The following is an 18,041-nucleotide window of genomic DNA, read 5'->3' on the forward strand; positions in this document are numbered from 1 at the left end:
TCATGCGATTGTTTTTCCTTCATATCATATCATTTTACAACATAGTCTTTAAGACATGTATTGGGGTTGAATCTTGTATTATTCATATCATGCAGTCTTATGTCATATCATGCACATCATATATCCTTCGACATACCATATCATATCATATCATAAAACACGTCACAACGTGTATTGTATCCCCAAACGTGTTACACTGTAACATATACCGTACCATAAATATAAAAAAAAAATATTAAACAATGTTCGTGATGCTCCTTCTTTGTTAGGGTTGGCAAAACACAACTACTTCAAAAACATTTACAAGTCCAATAAATACCGTGTTAAAGATTAAAAGATCAATACTCCTTATTAATTCTCCTTAACTCATTTTCCCGAAATTATTTTTATAATTTTTACATTTATTTCTACTTTTTAACTAGGATTAAAATATTATATCGATTAAATAATTAAAAAAATCCTTAAACTTTTGGTGGGTAGTTTCCATTATTCATTAGTTTTTCTTTTTAAATACAATAGATTTTGAAAAGTTTCAATTTTATTTTTAAATTTCAAATTTTTTTTCAATCAAATAACTTTGAACTTTGAAGTTGGTAATATATATATATATATATATATATATATATATATATATATATATATATAGATATATTAATATGAAAATTGACGTGATAACTAATGAGTAAAAGTTAAAATACATACGTGATATTACTTACAAAATATTAAGAATTATGATTCTAGTTACTATACATTTTATGTAACAACCCAATAATAATAATAATAAATAGAAAAAAAATGTGAATATAATTAAAAAAATACCGAGAAAAACAAAAGAAAGAAGGTAAATTGTTAAACGGTTGGTAGGAAAGTAATATTATAACAAACATATATAAATATTCTAAGACTCTAATCATGCAAATTGTCTAATGTCCGCATGAAATCTAATACGTGGATCATTGTAAAATTTAGGGAAATAGTTTGGTAGAATTTTGAACTTGAAATTGATGTCATGAGCTCACATAGATTAACTTGGATTTCAAAGGACAAAATCGAACTTTCATTAATGATAAATTTGTGACACCAGTTTAAGCTAATTAGGTAAGTGATCTTACTTTCGGCTCGATTGGTAGGAAGACTTGTCTTATGTATTACGACATGTGCCCTGTGATCCTTGCAGGTGCCATTTATGTTTATATAATATTATGATGATATGATATTATGATTATGATGTTATGATAATGTGCCTTGATATGATATTATGATGTATTATGATGATGATGTTGTGATGATACGATGTAGTATGATGTTATGATATGCTAGGATGATGATGCATTATGACATGATGATATGAGATGTATGATGATGATATGACATAATATGACGATACCTCATATTACGATAATATGCACGTACATGATGTCATGTTGCATTATGATGAATAATTTTTTTATACAACACCTCTATGATGTTTATAAATGATGAATGTATAAAGGCTTATGTATGCATGTTACCTAGAGTAACATGTGAAATATGTGTGGAGTTGTGTCACATGATTGATTTAAGATGAAAACTATAAGGATCTCATCCATATTATATGTTCATTTACATCGAGTTACTTCTCCTTTTACGATAATGAGTACGAACATGTACATTATAATGATGATGACGATGATCATGCCTTACATGATATTCGAGAGTTTGCTGTAGCCAACTAGCCCGACTATGATGACCCCAAGAGGTGTGAGAACCACCTGGGGGCTCACGATTGCACGTGTAGGCCATGTGTAGGAAAGTAGTACACATTCAATTTGTCTAGATGTAAGACCACCTCTATGATGTTTTAAATGACAAGTTCCTAATCATGATTGCATGTGTTTGCATTCTCAACTCCAATAATAGGTCACTAACGGAGTATTTCTTAAAATACTCAAACCATATGCACTTCGATACTTCAAGTAAAGGCAAGACACCCTGTACGCCTGACGACGACATCACAATCAAAGACCATAACACATGCAAAGGTAGTCACATTTAATTTTGTAGACTTTAAATTAGTATAGGACATTACTATTTTATTTTTACTTATATCTATTTAATTTAATTGTTTTAAGATATTTTTCTTAAACGGGTAAGTTCATGAGATTATTTTATAAAAATTAAAAAAATATCATTAAAATATTTACACAATAATTTTTTATATATTAAAAAACAATGTCAAAATCTATCTTCCCGTTTTTAACATTAAAGCGCACAAATTCTTAGATAAATTTAAAAATTTGAAGGTGAAAATCGCATTATTGTAAAACTTTTTAATTAAAAAAAATAATAAAGAAAACAAAATAATGCCAATTTTAGAAATATTCAAACGCACTTCGTCTCCCTCGAAACGCGCACACACAGACACAGTCCCGATCAACCGTACATCACCCTCTGTTTCTATAATGCAATTTGCTTAGCTTTCTCCACAAGTCAACTTCCATGGCGCTTCTCGACAAGCTTCAAAGCTCTCTACCCGCTTTATATATATATATGTATGTATATACACTTCAATACAATCACAGTGCCCTTCACCTGAGCCATGAAGTTCGGCAAGGAATTTCGCGCTCAAATGGTGCCGGAATGGCAAGCGGCGTACATGGATTACAATTTCCTCAAAACTCTTTTGAAAGATATTCAGAGATTCAAGCTCACAAATGACCTTAATCTTCCTCCTCAACCCTCTGCCTTAAAGCGCAAGCTCACTCTCTACAGAGCCTTCAGCGGCCTCACTCATTCCTCTACTCCCACTTCCGATATCGAGAGGCAATCCATTCTCGTGACCTCTAACCACGAGAACGACTCCAAGAGTTACAAGACCACGTTCCTCATGACCGCCGATCAAGGCTCCGAGTACGAACTCGTCTATTTCAGGAGGTTAGATGATGAGTTTAATAAGGTCGAAAAGTTCTATAGCTCCAAGGTGGAGGAGGTTATGAAGGAAGCTGAGATGTTGGGGAAGCAGATGGATGCTCTGATTGCTTTCAGAGTTAGGGTTGAGAATCCGAAGGGTTTGGTTTTCGATATGCGTGAGAAGACTGTTGAGATTACTCGTCTTGCTTCTGGAATTGCTGCTTCTTCCGCTGTTTTATCGGCTTCCACTCCAAAAGGGGCCAAATCTGGAAGTGAGTTTTTCTTTTCATTTCTTTGATTTCGAGATTGTTCATGATTTGTTGAAACTAGATTACAATTGGTTAGATGATTCATGCCTACGTCTGTCAATGATCTGATATTTGCCATTTATGAGTGCTTTCATGGTAATGATAATGTAGAAAGAAGTTGTTTCTTTATTTGTTTTCTGAGTTTCAATGAGTTGAATAGGAGTGGAAACTGAGTAGAAATTGAGTAGAAACTGAGTAGAAACTGAGTAGAAACTGTTGTAATGTATGTTTGGGTGAGCAGAGAGGCATCATGTGGGCATGGAGATAATAGAAGAAGATGGGGCAGCCAAGCTTGGGAAAATAGATGAGTCGAACGAATGTGTGGACGACATCGAGATGAAATTGGTAGATAAAAAGGATGAAGAAGATAAGTCCAGTAGAAGAAAGGGTGTTGGTGTTAGACCACCTCCATTAGAAGTTCTTGATCTTGTCAAAATCAATAATCCCATTGAAACACCTCGTTCTACCATCAAGGGCTTCATTAAGTTCCCTCAAAACTCTGAACTCCAATTCAGTAGAGACAATCTCAAGAAAGTTGAAGAACAGCTCAAGCAGGCCTTCTCTGTGTTTTACCAGAAACTTAGGCTTCTGAAGAGCTTCAGGTAACCTCTTATCTTCTTCTTTGATCCGTTCTTTAAATGCTCTAATTCTTAATCGTTTCTCATTGATGCAATTCACTCAGCTTCTTGAATACACTCGCCTTCTCCAAGATCATGAAGAAATACGACAAGGTATTTCACTGAACATATCATCACAAATGCTTCCTTCCTTCCTTCTTTCTTATGTCTTTGTTATTTGATTGCAGATTACAGCAAGAGATGCGTCAAAAACATACATGGAAGTGGTAGATAGTTCACACCTTGGAAGCTCAGATGATGTGAGATGTTTTAAATTCAACTAGTTCTTGAATGTTCTTTATTCAATACTAATATACTAAATGCCACTGCAGGTTTCCAAGTTAATGGAGAGGGTAGAGAATACATTCATCAAACATTTCTGCAATGCCAATCGCAGCCAAGGGATGAATATTTTACGACCCAAAGCAAAGAGAGAGAGACATAGGACAACATTTTCCATGGGTAATTCAAACTGCTCGGATTAACTCATTATTTAGGGATACACCTTTTTACTGAACACTAAACATTTCTGCAGGTTTTCTAGCTGGCTGTTCTACAGCTCTTATTTTAGCACTCATCTTAATTGTACGTGCCCGGCGTCTTGTGAATAGTGACGGAAGCAAAGAGTACATGGAAACTATGTTTCCTCTTTACAGGTAACTACAACTCAACGTCATATTAACACATTCTCAATCTTAAACTTGGTTTAACATGTGAACTCTGATATGTTATGTTTTGCAGCTTGTTTGGATTGGTTGTTCTGCATTTGATTATGTACGCAGCCAACATATACTTTTGGAGACGATATCGAGTGAATTATTCCTTCATATTTGGTTTTAAGGAAGGAAATGAGTTGGGGTATCGTCAAGTTCTCCTTATTGGTTTTGGTCTAGCTGTTCTTGGGCTAAGCTCAGTCCTCTCAAACCTCGACATGCAAATGGACAAAAGAACAAAAGATTTCGAAGCATTTACAGAACTTCTGCCTCTGTTTGCGGTTATTGTAAGATTTGCACACTAACCTTCTCAAGTGCTTCTAATTTTGCATGTATAGTAGGGCCTAATCAAACTCTTCATATGCAGCTTGTAACTGCAATACTTATCTGCCCACTTAACATCATATATCGCTCAAGTCGTTTCTTCCTCCTCACATGTCTGTTTCACTGCATCTGTGCTCCGCTCTACAAGGTAAATTACGACGTCCATAATGTATACGTAAGCTCGGAGATACTGAAGTTGCTGTTGTAATTTTGAACTAAAACTAATGTGTTGTTTCAGGTGGTGCTCCCTGACTTTTTCTTAGCTGATCAGTTAACAAGCCAGGTGGAAGCACTCAGAAGTTTGGAATTTTACATTTGCTATTATGGTTGGGGAGATTACAGAATGAGAAAAACCACGTGCAAGGCCAACACTGTATTCCAAACCTTCAGTTTTATTGTTGCCGTTATTCCATACTGGGCACGCCTTCAACAGGTACTCCAATCTTGCCATAAGATCTTAGCATTGTAGAAAAAACACAAGGAACTGTCACAGGCTATCTGAACATAGTCGTTTCGAGTTTAATATCGTTTATTCTTTTGTAATATTGCAGTGTCTTCGTCGGCTGTATGATGAGAAGGATAAAATGCAGGCCCTGAATGGATTGAAATACTCGTTTGCTATCGCTGCTGTTTGCTTCAGGACAGCATACAGTCTGAATGAAAGAATGTATGTTTGGCGTATACTATCTTGGGTATTTTCAGTGATAGCAGCCGTGTCGGGCACGTACTGGGACCTTGTCTATGACTGGGGGCTTCTGCAACGCCATTCGAAGAATCGCTGGTTGAGAGACAAGCTCCTTATACCTCAAAAGAGCGTCTATTTTGTTGCTATGGTGAGTAATATAATATAATATCAGTCAGAAAACAAGAATACATCACTCTTGAAATGTTGCGTTTTGGCGACTTATAAAGAAAATGTAAACGAAAACGTTGCAGGCATTGAATGTGGTGCTGAGACTTGCTTGGATGCAAACTGTGTTGAGGTTCAATTTCTCATTCTTGCACAAACAAGGCATGATTGCAATTGTTGCAAGCTTAGAGATCATTCGTCGTGGCATATGGAACTTCTTCAGGTAAACAGTTCACAGAATTTAAACTTTCATAGTCTATCATGATTATGTTAAACAAAAAAGACTGATACAATATTGAAAATAATGGACAGGATTGAAAATGAACATCTCAACAATGTTGGAAAATATAGAGCCTTCAAATCAGTGCCTCTACCTTTTAACTATGACGAAGATGATAAAGATGACTGAGTGCTGATTCAGCTTGAATTTAGAACACATCTTCATCACCCTTTTTCTTTTTGTTGTATTTATTTTATTTTAACTTTGTGATCTGGGTAGCAAAGAAAGAAAAACGAACCGAGTTAGATGAGAAATGCATAAAAGAAAGAAAAGAAAGACAAACCAATCGCTATCGTTTTCTTGCTTAGTCATCGAAAAAAAAGATGGGTGACCGTTTTAGGTATGTAAGTATATGAATAAATTTGATATCCATTTTGAAGAAAAAATGTCCTTTTTGCAGACGTGGTGATCTTTCAGTTTATACAGAAATAGTATATTGATGTTACTTCTACTTAAAAGAGGGAAACACAAACTAAACTTAGGACATTGACTTTTAAGTTTAGTATAAACGAATGATTTGATTAAGTCGGTCATGTAAATATCATATATAATATAATGAGTTTGTATAATAAGATTGAATAATAAAATATTTAAATTTCTTTGAGGGTGTCTAATTCAAGTTAAATTAAAGTCAACATTGACATTGAAGTGAAAAATAGTTGAACAAAGACACTTGGATATATGGAAAAATAATACTCTTCAACCAATAAATCATACTTTCTGTTTTTTTTTTTTTGTTTTTTTTAATCAATTCTTGAACAATTCCAATGGATCAAATAGAACATCTTTTTTGTTTTTGATTGAATGAGAATGAAGGAAGAAATACCCTATTGAATTTGGAACTTTCGTTCTTTCCAGAATTTTTGATACTTTATAATGCATATAAGATTAATCCGTGGATCATACCAATCAAATCACTTCTTTTAAATTTGAATGAACAAGAATGCTCGATCAAAAAATACGTTGTACATGTCAAATTTGAAGGTTGAAGATGATTTTTCCGCACTTTTTCTCTAAGAAACCAAACTTTTTTTTTCTTTTTCTTTTTCTTCCTTCTTTCTTTTTTAACATGCGTGCCTCGGTGAGAAATTAAATATTTAATTTTTTCTTTTAAGGTCGAACTTTCAAGATTTTATTGAAGATCTTAAAAGCCAAACAACAATAGAGGGAAAAGGGAAAAATGTTTAGAAAAATTCAAAGAACTCAACAAAAGTAATAAAAAAATGATGAAATATTAGAAAAATAGGTAAAGTGTTTAGGGTTTTTAGAGAGAAAAATAAATTCACTTGAGAGAAAAAATTTCACCAAAGTTTTTTCCCAAGAAATGTTAAGTGAATTTGAGAAGATTTGTTCAAATTTGTCGAGAATTGACGAGGAACCTAAAGGTAAGTGTTTTGAGTTCTTGATTTCGATTTTCTTTCAAATTCGAGAGTTTTTCATAAAATTAAATTCTAAATTTTAAGTATGTTGTTATTAGAGAGATTTCACACAAGTTTCATAAAAAAAAGTAAGAGTTGATTAAGACCAAAAGACAATGTTCTATTGAACTTTAAGAAAAATTACCAGAAAAGTATCTTGGTAAACCTAGATTAAATGTCTACAACTTTCATGAAGAAATCATTTTGTTTCAGATGAGGTGGGAAAGATAAAAAAATGGAAGAAAAAAAATAGATTGATTTGAAAACTTCATCGATCTTTAGGAATTTTCGATCACAAGCGAATACCCGAGGGAACCCCATGAAGGAGGCAGACAATGATTGCCTCTAGGCGATGGTCGGACATGTGTCTCAAGGAGAGAGGGTCACGTGTCATCCATCCAACAGAGGTACGCACTTCAAGTAGTTCAACTCGCTTCTCCCAACTCGTCGACCTAAACGTGACCCAATTCAGTGCTCGCAACATGATCCATCCACCTAATTCGACGTGTGACCCGCATCTCGTCTGGTTTCTCCACATGTTATTATGAGAATATTTGGTAGAATTTCATGGTTGCGAAGGATCGAGCGCAGTACCTAGAAGTCGAATGAGCATATCAAGAGTTGCCACGTGCCACACTGAGGGCGCGCGTATCCTTCCTCCAAGCACGTCTATACTCTCGCGTGTGGAGAGCTCTCCTAGCACGTGTACCACATGTAGGTCTTTTTTTTACCTCCGTTTGACCTTCATTTATCAGTTTTTCATCTTGATTTTGATACTAACTCTAAGCTTATTTGATTTAGGTCCTACTAGGGAAATTTCATAAATTTTGGAACTCCTAAAATGCATAAAATCTAGCTTGGGAAGACGCATCATTGAACTAAGTAACCACACACACATTAGATAAGTAATACTTCATGGTATCGCTCGGACATGCTAGCATACGACCATTTCTTACCTTAGCTATTTAGAAATTGCAAGTTAAGAACTTCAAAAGGACATTTTTGGATAAGTATGTGTTGTATGTATGTTATGAATATTATTATTATGCCTCTAGGTTGAGATTTTCTGAGAAGCATGCTATTCTGTGTTTTATGCAAAGCTAGAAAGAGAGTATAAATGACTAAAATACAAGTTAGGCAATATGGATGAGCAAGCTATGTAAGACGAAAGAAATTACCAAAATCCCACTATCATGATATTTGTGATGAATGTTTTTTTATATATTTTCCGCTATGTTGGAAAGAAGGATGAACTATTGTTAGTTGAGCTTCAGGCGATTGATGGATGTTATCTCCTTATTGAGCTTGTTTGTTTGTTTGTTTTCATGAATGTTTTAGTTAATATTTTCCGTACTTTAGGTGATCGATAAGATCTCCCTAATTAGCTTGCACAAATTTCTAAATTATGTAAATCATGCCCTAGGTGATCGAGAGAGCAATCTCTCTAGCAAAGCATGTACAAGTGAGCTAAGTTAAGATTAGGGTGCAATAGCTAGTGCGGTTTACATATTGACCTAGGTCAGTACTTTTTCAGTCAACATTACACTCTTGGATCGAGAGCGATATGAGGTTTAAACTCATGTGCATCTCAAGATTGGATTAGTACCGAGAAGCTAACCCCAAACGTCCTAAAAATGAGAGATAAGATTCAAACTGCCTAAACGTCCTTAATAACCTAGTAAACCTCCACGACATCAGGAATGACAAAGGTAGCTCTTCATATGGTTAGCAATATGTATTGATGTCACAAGTTTAACAAAACCGTTAAGAGGCTCTGTTACCCTTTCCACTTTGATACCTGTACCGTCGAGTTCTACTTCGATATCTATATTGTCAAGCCAGGCATGGGGTCGGTTAGAGTTGTGTGACTTGATAGTTAAGTTGGATTACCGTGTAGTGTAGATCCATCCAGTGGTGGGATGTGGATCACGTGCGTAATGTAGATTCGTCTAATGGTGGGACGTGGATCACGTGCGTAATGTAGATTCACCTAGTGGCGGGACGTGGATCATGCGAATAGTGTAAATCCTTCTAATGGTGGGACGTGGATCATGTGAATAGTGTAGATTCATTCTATGGTGGGATGTGGATCACGCGCATAGTCATTGAAGATAGCACGCACAAGGAGTTGCTCCCCGACTTTCGTCGGTGAATATATGATCCTATGAGATGAGTTCACCAGCGAACCTCCCATGGATGACGAGTAGGATAACACACACCTTATTGTCCCCACTAGAGAGAGAGAAAGAGTTCTACGAGGTAGCACCTCGACTCAGAACACTAGTTTCATACTTCATAGGTAAAGTAAGCAACCCTAAATCAAAGAAACAAAAGGTTGTAAAACCTGTATATACCTACTAGATTAAGGATGTGATAGGTTGCTTATTGAGTGTTTTTATACTCACGCATTTCTATTTTCTTTTTGAGATGCTCGCAAACTATCGATCGAGGTGGAGGGTTTGAGAGCTGTGCGGTCATATCAAGGTGGAGGAGGGTTTGAGAGCTATGCGGTCATATCGAGGTGGAGGAGGGTTTGAGAGCTGTGCGGTCATATCAAGGTGGAGGAGGGTTTGAGAGCTATGCGGTCATATCGAGGTGGAGGAGGGTTTGAGAGCTGTGCGGTCATAGAGGTCGTTCTAAAGTATCAATCCACTTTTTTGTATTTGAGTCTTATATTTCAATTTGTAATTGTACCCCAAACCTCCTTCCTTGTTTGTAATAAATTTGAATAGCGCGATATGATGATTGAATTTTATTTTGTTAATTTTGGTGTTGTTTGTTGTTTTTATTTCGATTTAAATTTTATCGAGTTTTCATCTTTTATTTTATTTGCTTTTGGTTTTTGTCTTTTGTGCTACGGTCCAAGATTCAAAGTCTAAAATCTCAATGCATGACGTATTGGTATCAGAGCAGTCGATTTTTAGGTCCTATAGATTTTTTCTTAGGGTAGAGAGTCATACACTTCTATGACTCAGCTCGACGACACACCTTATCGTGACTAGATTTGCAATCTAACCCTATTTAGTAGTATGTGAAATGTTGTAAGTCATGTAAGATCTCGATGTTTGATTTGGGTTACGAAGTAGAGATATTCAGTTACAATAATTTCCTACGATGTTACAGAGTCATCATTAACCATATTAGACGATGTTAGATCCAAGTTATAATGTCTAGAGATTGTTGGGAGGCCCAGAGGGGTTACATGATAGCATACTAGTCTTAGAAAGATGAAGAGCCGATGTTGCAGCGTGCGAGTTGTCTAACCTATGGATTTTGCACAAGATACCTTAAGGCTCGGTACAAGATGATTAGGTACCTATGACCAAACCTTCCGTGACCATAACTTTGGATGCCAAGCATATCTCCGTACAAATCATGTAGTAGGCGAGAAAATATAGTTCCTCCAAGCAATGGTAACCACTAAAGGAATCAAGCACCCACAAGCATACCATTACCCCTAAGAAAATTTTGGATAAGTTGGCATTTCTAGAAATAAGAATCATCCTCCTTGAGAGACGAGTTATGAAGATCATGACTGCAAGATTTTGGTTGGAGACTTTAGAGACTAAGTTCAAGTTAAGGACTTACAGGAACGCGAAGTGCGTGTTATGCCATTTATGAGATATTGGGTGAAGGATATTTTTTTATGAAGGAACGCCCAAGAGATGGCAAGTTGTATACTTTAGAGGAGAGGTCCAAGCCCACACCAACACATGATCATGTTCAAAATTGTCCTAATGACTAGACAAACATGCTCATATAGTCATGAATGTGGAATTATCATGGTGGACCGGTGAACCTTAGAGTTGAGGACAACAGAAGAAGGGTCAAGTTTTGGCCACACCTTTATTACCTGAAGAGAGAAAAGTCTAGAGAACCTCTCTCAAATAAGTTATCTAGATTGCAAAGAGATGAACTCCAGTTCTGCACGCATAGTTGCATACGAGATACTTGTGAAGCATGCTTAGAGCTCTTGAACAATGTGACTCAAGAAACTACCTCAGTGATGGTAGTAATTGTGACTAGCAAACAAGTAAGGCCGACAGAAGACAGTATGTCATGGGGAAAAACTTGGACATAGGGTATTATGCTTACCTACTATAAAGGAAGCATCCCGAGAGTTTAAGGAAGGCTAGCTACTAGTCAAGAGCTTACAATGGATACTTTAGGATCCCATACAAGAACCTGAGAAGTTTACGTGTTTAAAAGAGCTAGTGAAGAAATATCACTACTAAAGGAGGCTCGACTAAGTCAATCATAGGACAGTATGGGAACTAGTCTAGGTGAATGTAGAAGACTTATGTAAAGGATTATCTACTCCCAAATAGCTAATACATTATCTCAAAAGAGTAACGGTGCTCAAGTTAGCAACGTGATAGGGCATCAAGCTAAGAAGAAAGACTCAAGTTGGCCACATGAGAAGGAACTACGATAATATTTTTGGTAAAACAGTAAAGACCATAAGGGTCATGACAATGTCGAGTTACCTTCAGGTGAGGAATAGAGAGAACAACATATCGAAAATTTCTTTTAGGAGTCATTATGAGTATTAAGAGATTTCTATTATGTTCTTCGACCTAACCAATGCCCAATAGGGTTTAAGGATCATACAAACCAAGTATTCATAGAACTATCTTGATACGACCAACATTGATGTCTAGGATGGTTTAGCAACGTACACCAAGATGGAAGTAAATAACAAGGAATACCTATAGGGAGTTCTAGTGGAGTTAAGACCACTTCTAATCTAAGTTCTCGAAATATGAGTTTTAGGTACGAGAGTGGCCTTCCTAAGTCACAAGGTATCAAGATAGGGGATTAAAGTCATAACAGAAGTGTGGATGGAGGGTATAAAGACGACTAGCAATATTTGAACGGTCAGGTATAGTATCAAGTACAATGTGCCCTCTACATGTAGAAAGGCTTGAGGGCGCCCAATATCGAGGAAAGGTTAGTTACATACTCCCTGTTTAAAGATGCTTACCTAATGTTGCATTAGTGCATATCCTAGCCTTTTCTTAGAGGTGTCACTATAAATCACATAACCTCCTGAGCTATCCGAAACTGTGAACATTGGAGCCAACACTAACCTCTGTTTCAGATCTTGGAAGCTCACCTCACACGCTTCAGTCCATAATACGGGATACCCTTCTTGGTCAAAATCTCGCATGAACTGTGATAGTATCCTGCTAACCCCAAGAAATTGTACACCACAATAACGGTAGTCGAGCGAGCCCACTTGGAGATAAATTCTACCTTTGTGGGGTCCATTAAAACTACATCCTTCGACACCATGTGCCCTAAGATCGAGACTTGTTGTAACTAAAATTTTCACTTGGAGAACTTGACATACAACTTGTTCTCCCTCAAGATCATTAGGACTTGTTAGAGGTGTACCTTGTTTTCTTGATCCATTCTCGATTACACTATGATGTCGTCTATGAACATGATGAAAAATGTGTTAAGACACTTCTTGAATACTCAATTCACCAACTCCATGAATACCATAGAGACATTGGTGAGTTCAAATGACATAACCACAAACTCATAGTGGTTGTACCTCATTCTAAATGTTGCTTTCGACACATCTACCTATCTAATCTTAGTATGGTGGTAGCTTGATTCAAGATTTATTTCGGAGAACATTGTCGCCTCCCTGAGTTCGTTAAAAAAATGTTCAATATGTGGAAGATGGTACTTGTTCTTCACCGTTATCTTATTCATTTTTCTGGAGTTGATGCACAAACACATTGATCCATCATTTTTCTTGACAAATAGTATTGGTGTGTCCCAAGAGGACACGCTAAGGCGGATGAAGCCCTTGTCCAACAAATCCTACAACTATACCTTGAGTTTGATCAATTTTGCTGGTGTCATGCGATATGTGGCCTTAGAGTAGAACCGGTACCTGGTTCGAGCTATGCACAAATCTACAGCTCAAGAAGGGTACTCATAGTAAACCCTCCAAAAATACGTCAAAAAACTCATTCACCATTATTACTGCAGACAACGATCTTTCTTCTTTTTTCGTATCTACAACACTGCCAGTATGGTGCCAGTATGGTCCAAGTTCCTTGCTGGATTAACCTCTTGGATTTCATCATTAAAATCATCTTAAGGGTAACTCTAGTGCAGGTAACCTTAAACTTAAAATTGGTTCCGGACAGCGGCAAAAATACTACTTCCTTTTTATGATAGTCTATGCTAGCATGGTTCTCGACCAACCAATTCATTCCAAGTATTACATCAAAATTAGTCATAGTAACAACAATCAAATTTACATCTAGGGTCTGTCCAAAGCTATTTATACTTGTCCATCCTTCACTCTATCCCTAGGAACTAAGTCTATCCTTTCTAAGTTGCTAACAAATAAAACATGCAATAAGGGTTCTAACTGAAAACCCTGCATGACTAGCGAACGATACAGATATAAATTAATTCGTAGACTCTGAATCAAATAAAGTTAAGGCAAGATGCTTCAAGATAGACTATCATCACTATGTCAAAGCTTTTGGCATCTCTACTCGTGGAAGCCTACGCCATTGCCTGGAGGGGTCTGCATAGGTTTCCCTATATTGCTTGTGCTTCTTGGCTGGCTAACTGGATTCTTAGTACTCCTCCTTGGGCAGTGCATAGCAATCTGGCTCTGTTGGCCAAACTTGTTTCCCTGAATGCTAACCATGCCTTGGCCCCATGATTCTTGTCCACCTATTCCAGTTGGTGCATTGGTGGTTGACGGTGCGATTCCATCTAATCATATTGCCACTTTTGTCCTATGGTGATTGCCTGTGTTGCTGGCCCTCAATGTTCTCCAACCTTAGCTCCCTCTATAGCTTTTACGTGCTCTCATAGAGACATCATAGGTGGTAGGGGCTATGGCCTCCACAGGGCGACAGATCCTCTCATCCAGGCCCAACACAAACCTCTGATTCAATTTCAATTATGTGTCAACAAGTTCGGCGAAAAATTGATTCAATCTCATGAACTCTCTCTCGTAGGCAAGGACAGTGTCCATTCTGCGTCAGTGGAATAAATTCTGTTGTTTCATAGTTGAACTACGTCTATTAATATTCTCCCCCAGAAGCCTCTTTGAATTGTGGGGGGAGGGAATGAACTCGTACCGAAAGCATTGGGAACCATATTGATTTTATTAAGAATTAAAATAAAAGCAATAAATATAAGAGTAAGAACTCTTCCTTTGTATCAACCAAGACTTGTTGAAGTATTTCAACCATGTAAAAGTTCTTCAACATTCCACGAGATCTTCTTTGCTATGACTCGAACACAAGATCAAGACTTGTGGGAGCCAAAATTCTTTGGAGATTAATTTCATTCTCTAGAAAAAGTAGAAGAGATCGTATGTCTTTAGCTCACCCGAGGGTCCAAATCATATTTAGATATTATAATATATATTTGTATATTTAATATATTAAGATATAATACCTCATCCAAATCATATTTAAATATTATAACATATATCTAACTAATACTATATTTTTATTTAAGGTATCAAAATACTTGATTTAATATTTAATTATAACAAATACAATAAATATATTTTCCTTTTTAATATATCAAATATACCCAATATTAATTTTAACTCTTCAAATTAATATTTTTTTCTCTATTTATATTTAACTTATCTAATAGGTTAAATATTAATTTAAACACTTCAAATTAAATATATTTTCTCTATTTATTTAATATATCTATTAAATTAACATTTTAAATTAAATTTATTTTCTCCTTTCTATTTAATATATTTAATATATTAAATATCAATTTAAACAATTCAAATATTCTTGCCAATAAATTGAACCTTTTAGCATTACTATAAACTAGTAAGGAGACCTTAGAGATCTACCGATTATAAGCTCCAATTATATAAAATTAATTAATTAAACTCTTTTATTAATCAATTTCCATTGATTAACTATAGGTCACTCCACTATAGACCTAAAGTTTGCACTCTTATGCACGGCAGGACAATTTATGTTGGGACAAAAGTTCGTTTTACCCCCACACTGATTCTCTAATGAACAATTTGTTTATGATCCAATCATAAACCAACTCCCTCTCGGGCCAATGAGAGGGTGGGACCCCATTGTTCAAGTCCCGAAATCAGTACTTAGGAGAACAACTCATCTACTTTCCTTATATGGAGAGAAGTGAATTTCATCTCATGATATTATATTACCAACTCCCTATTTGGTCAAGTCCCGAAAATGGTAGGCATATTCAATCGGCTAAAATAATCATTCCCACCCATGTAAATTAAAAAACAAGCCCTTAGGCAGGAGTTCATAACTCCACAGGATTAAGATCAAGTCGCATATGATCATCATGTGAAATATTAATATTCTCAATTAACGGATTTATAAAGAGAGATTAAATATTTCTCGGTCCAGTCTTATACAAACTCATTGTATAAGATACCCCCAATTACATGTCTCCACATGAACGATTTGGATCAAATCATTTGTAACAATTACAAAGTAGGCCGTATCAATAGTATTACTAAGATAAAGAACCCAACCTTATCCATATACTATAGACTCTTTAGGTTATTCTTGAACACGATCCTCTTATATGTCAACTATATACTATTCAAGATTACATTAATAACCTTGAATTTTCATACCATGGATAACAATTAAATTACAAATAAAATAATAGAAATTATTGTTAAAAACTAAATTAATTACGAGACTTTAGGGCATAAATCTAAACATTGCTACCATAGTATCAGACCTTTGTGGGGCCAAGGACCTCTCGAGTGTCTTCCCACCATATCTCTATGTGCTTCTACAATATAAACAACGCACATGACACCTTCTGATCAATTGGATAGTTCATCAACCGAAAAATTATCTCCATCAACAACAGTCATAGTTGTGCCACCGTCAAATCATCCAAGGTCCCATTAAAGGTACGAGGGTCATACCTTCTAAAATCCCATAGGTACCTTGCCTCTCGCACTAACATCTTATTATTGGCCTATTGGGTGGCCACCACGATTTGCATCACATTCTGAAATGCCTCTCATATTAGGGTCGTTATGGGGTCTACTCCAGCTACTGGCGCTGCTAGGGGTGGCGCTGCTGCATCAATTCGAGTCACCGATCCCTCTCAAATTGGACTTCTTCTACCCCTATCACGTTCTCTTACAGGAGGTCATCCTCCTCTAAGTCCTCTTCCGGTGGCATGATCTATAACCAACATATAATCTTTTAAGTGTACAACCCTCAACATAAGCATACCACATATATCATTATATCACACATATGATTCAAACATCAATAGCATTCACATAACCATTTATTATCTTTTGTATGACATATCTGACGACAACAGTGCATCAGTAGTGTGGCCATGGAAACATGTTGAGCCTACCTCGTAGGATGGTCTACATAATCTATAAACTTGAGGCTCTGATACCAACTGTATTGATCTTATTTCTCACTATAATAAAGTCGCTACTACATGTACGACATGACCAATGCATGCGAAAAACTTTAATTTAAAATATCTCACAAAAGATGCTATAGACTTAACATTTAAAAATAAATTCTTTAAAACAATGTACTCATAAATAAAAAAGCAGAAAATCAACGACATAAATTAAATAAAATAAACCAAACCTGGAACTAACCTATGGGCTACTAAACAGAAATAAATGCAACTGCCCTAACTCTAGGTCCATGGCCATCATCGCGACGCTGTTTTTCATATTGGGTGTCTTACCCTTACCTAAAAGATAAAAGTAGCACATGATTTAAGTATTTTAAGAAATACTTAGTAAGTAACCCCACTCTTCGAGTTGGAAAATACAAACACATCCAAAATGGTGGGACATCCTTTTAAAAGCATCATAGCATGGCCTAAGGAAGTTTTTTAAACCAGACAAGGTTGCATGTGTAGTACTTTCCTACACACGACCCATGCATGTGTACATGGGCCCACCAGGGGGGCTCGCGTACCCCTTGATTCTGCTCGGGCTAGACTTGTTAACGGGCTGCCAGACACTAGGGAGGAAAAGGGTCTACATAAAATCATGGCAAACATAAATTTCATATGGTATGCATCCCTACTAATCATAACGGAGAAGTATCCCGATGCATATGAAACACAAAAATGCATGAGGTCCACATAGCTTACAATCATGACATAAATTTTTTATGCAAATCAAACCATTCATTTATAAAATAATGAATCTATGAATTGTGCTTATATAATTTATGTCAAATCTATGGTAAGAACATAGCTTACATGGCATGGTGTATGGAGGTTTATGCATCATGGATTATCAATAACATATCACTACAAAATGAAATAGTCACACTATAACATATCTTATAAACATGACATAACATAGCATAAAAATCATAATTATACACGTGTAGAGGCCACAGGACATGCATTGTCATACATAATACAATTCATCCAACCAAGCCAACAGTAGAGATACTTACTTGGTTGGCCTAGGGCAGCGTTGTGAGATCCCACATTGATTGGAGAGGAGAACGAGGCAATCCTTATCAAGGTGTGGAAACCTCTCCCTAGTTGACGCATTTTAAAATCGTGAGGCTGACAGCGATAAGTAACGAACCAAAGCGGATAATATCTGCTAGCGGTGGACTTG

The 18,041-nt window shown here is 36.2% G+C and overlaps 1 protein-coding gene across 1 annotated transcript; it reads left to right on the forward strand.

Moving 5' to 3' along the window:
• The first annotated feature begins 2,532 nt into the window (after window positions 1-2,532).
• On the forward strand, window positions 2,533-6,351 carry LOC111471871 (phosphate transporter PHO1 homolog 3-like). Its single transcript, XM_023117544.1, has 12 exons — window positions 2,533-3,161; window positions 3,439-3,799; window positions 3,880-3,928; window positions 4,003-4,074; window positions 4,147-4,276; window positions 4,350-4,470; window positions 4,556-4,814; window positions 4,895-4,999; window positions 5,090-5,284; window positions 5,403-5,684; window positions 5,788-5,924; window positions 6,014-6,351. Exons 1-12 carry the CDS (start codon window positions 2,579-2,581, stop codon window positions 6,108-6,110), a joined length of 2,391 nt encoding a protein of 796 aa, XP_022973312.1. The 5' UTR covers window positions 2,533-2,578; the 3' UTR covers window positions 6,111-6,351.
• Window positions 6,352-18,041: the final 11,690 nt, after the last annotated feature.

This window comes from Cucurbita maxima, unplaced genomic scaffold (assembly GCF_002738345.1).
Source record: "Cucurbita maxima cultivar Rimu unplaced genomic scaffold, Cmax_1.0 Cma_Scf00059, whole genome shotgun sequence".
Taxonomy (NCBI): Eukaryota; Viridiplantae; Streptophyta; class Magnoliopsida; order Cucurbitales; family Cucurbitaceae; genus Cucurbita; species Cucurbita maxima.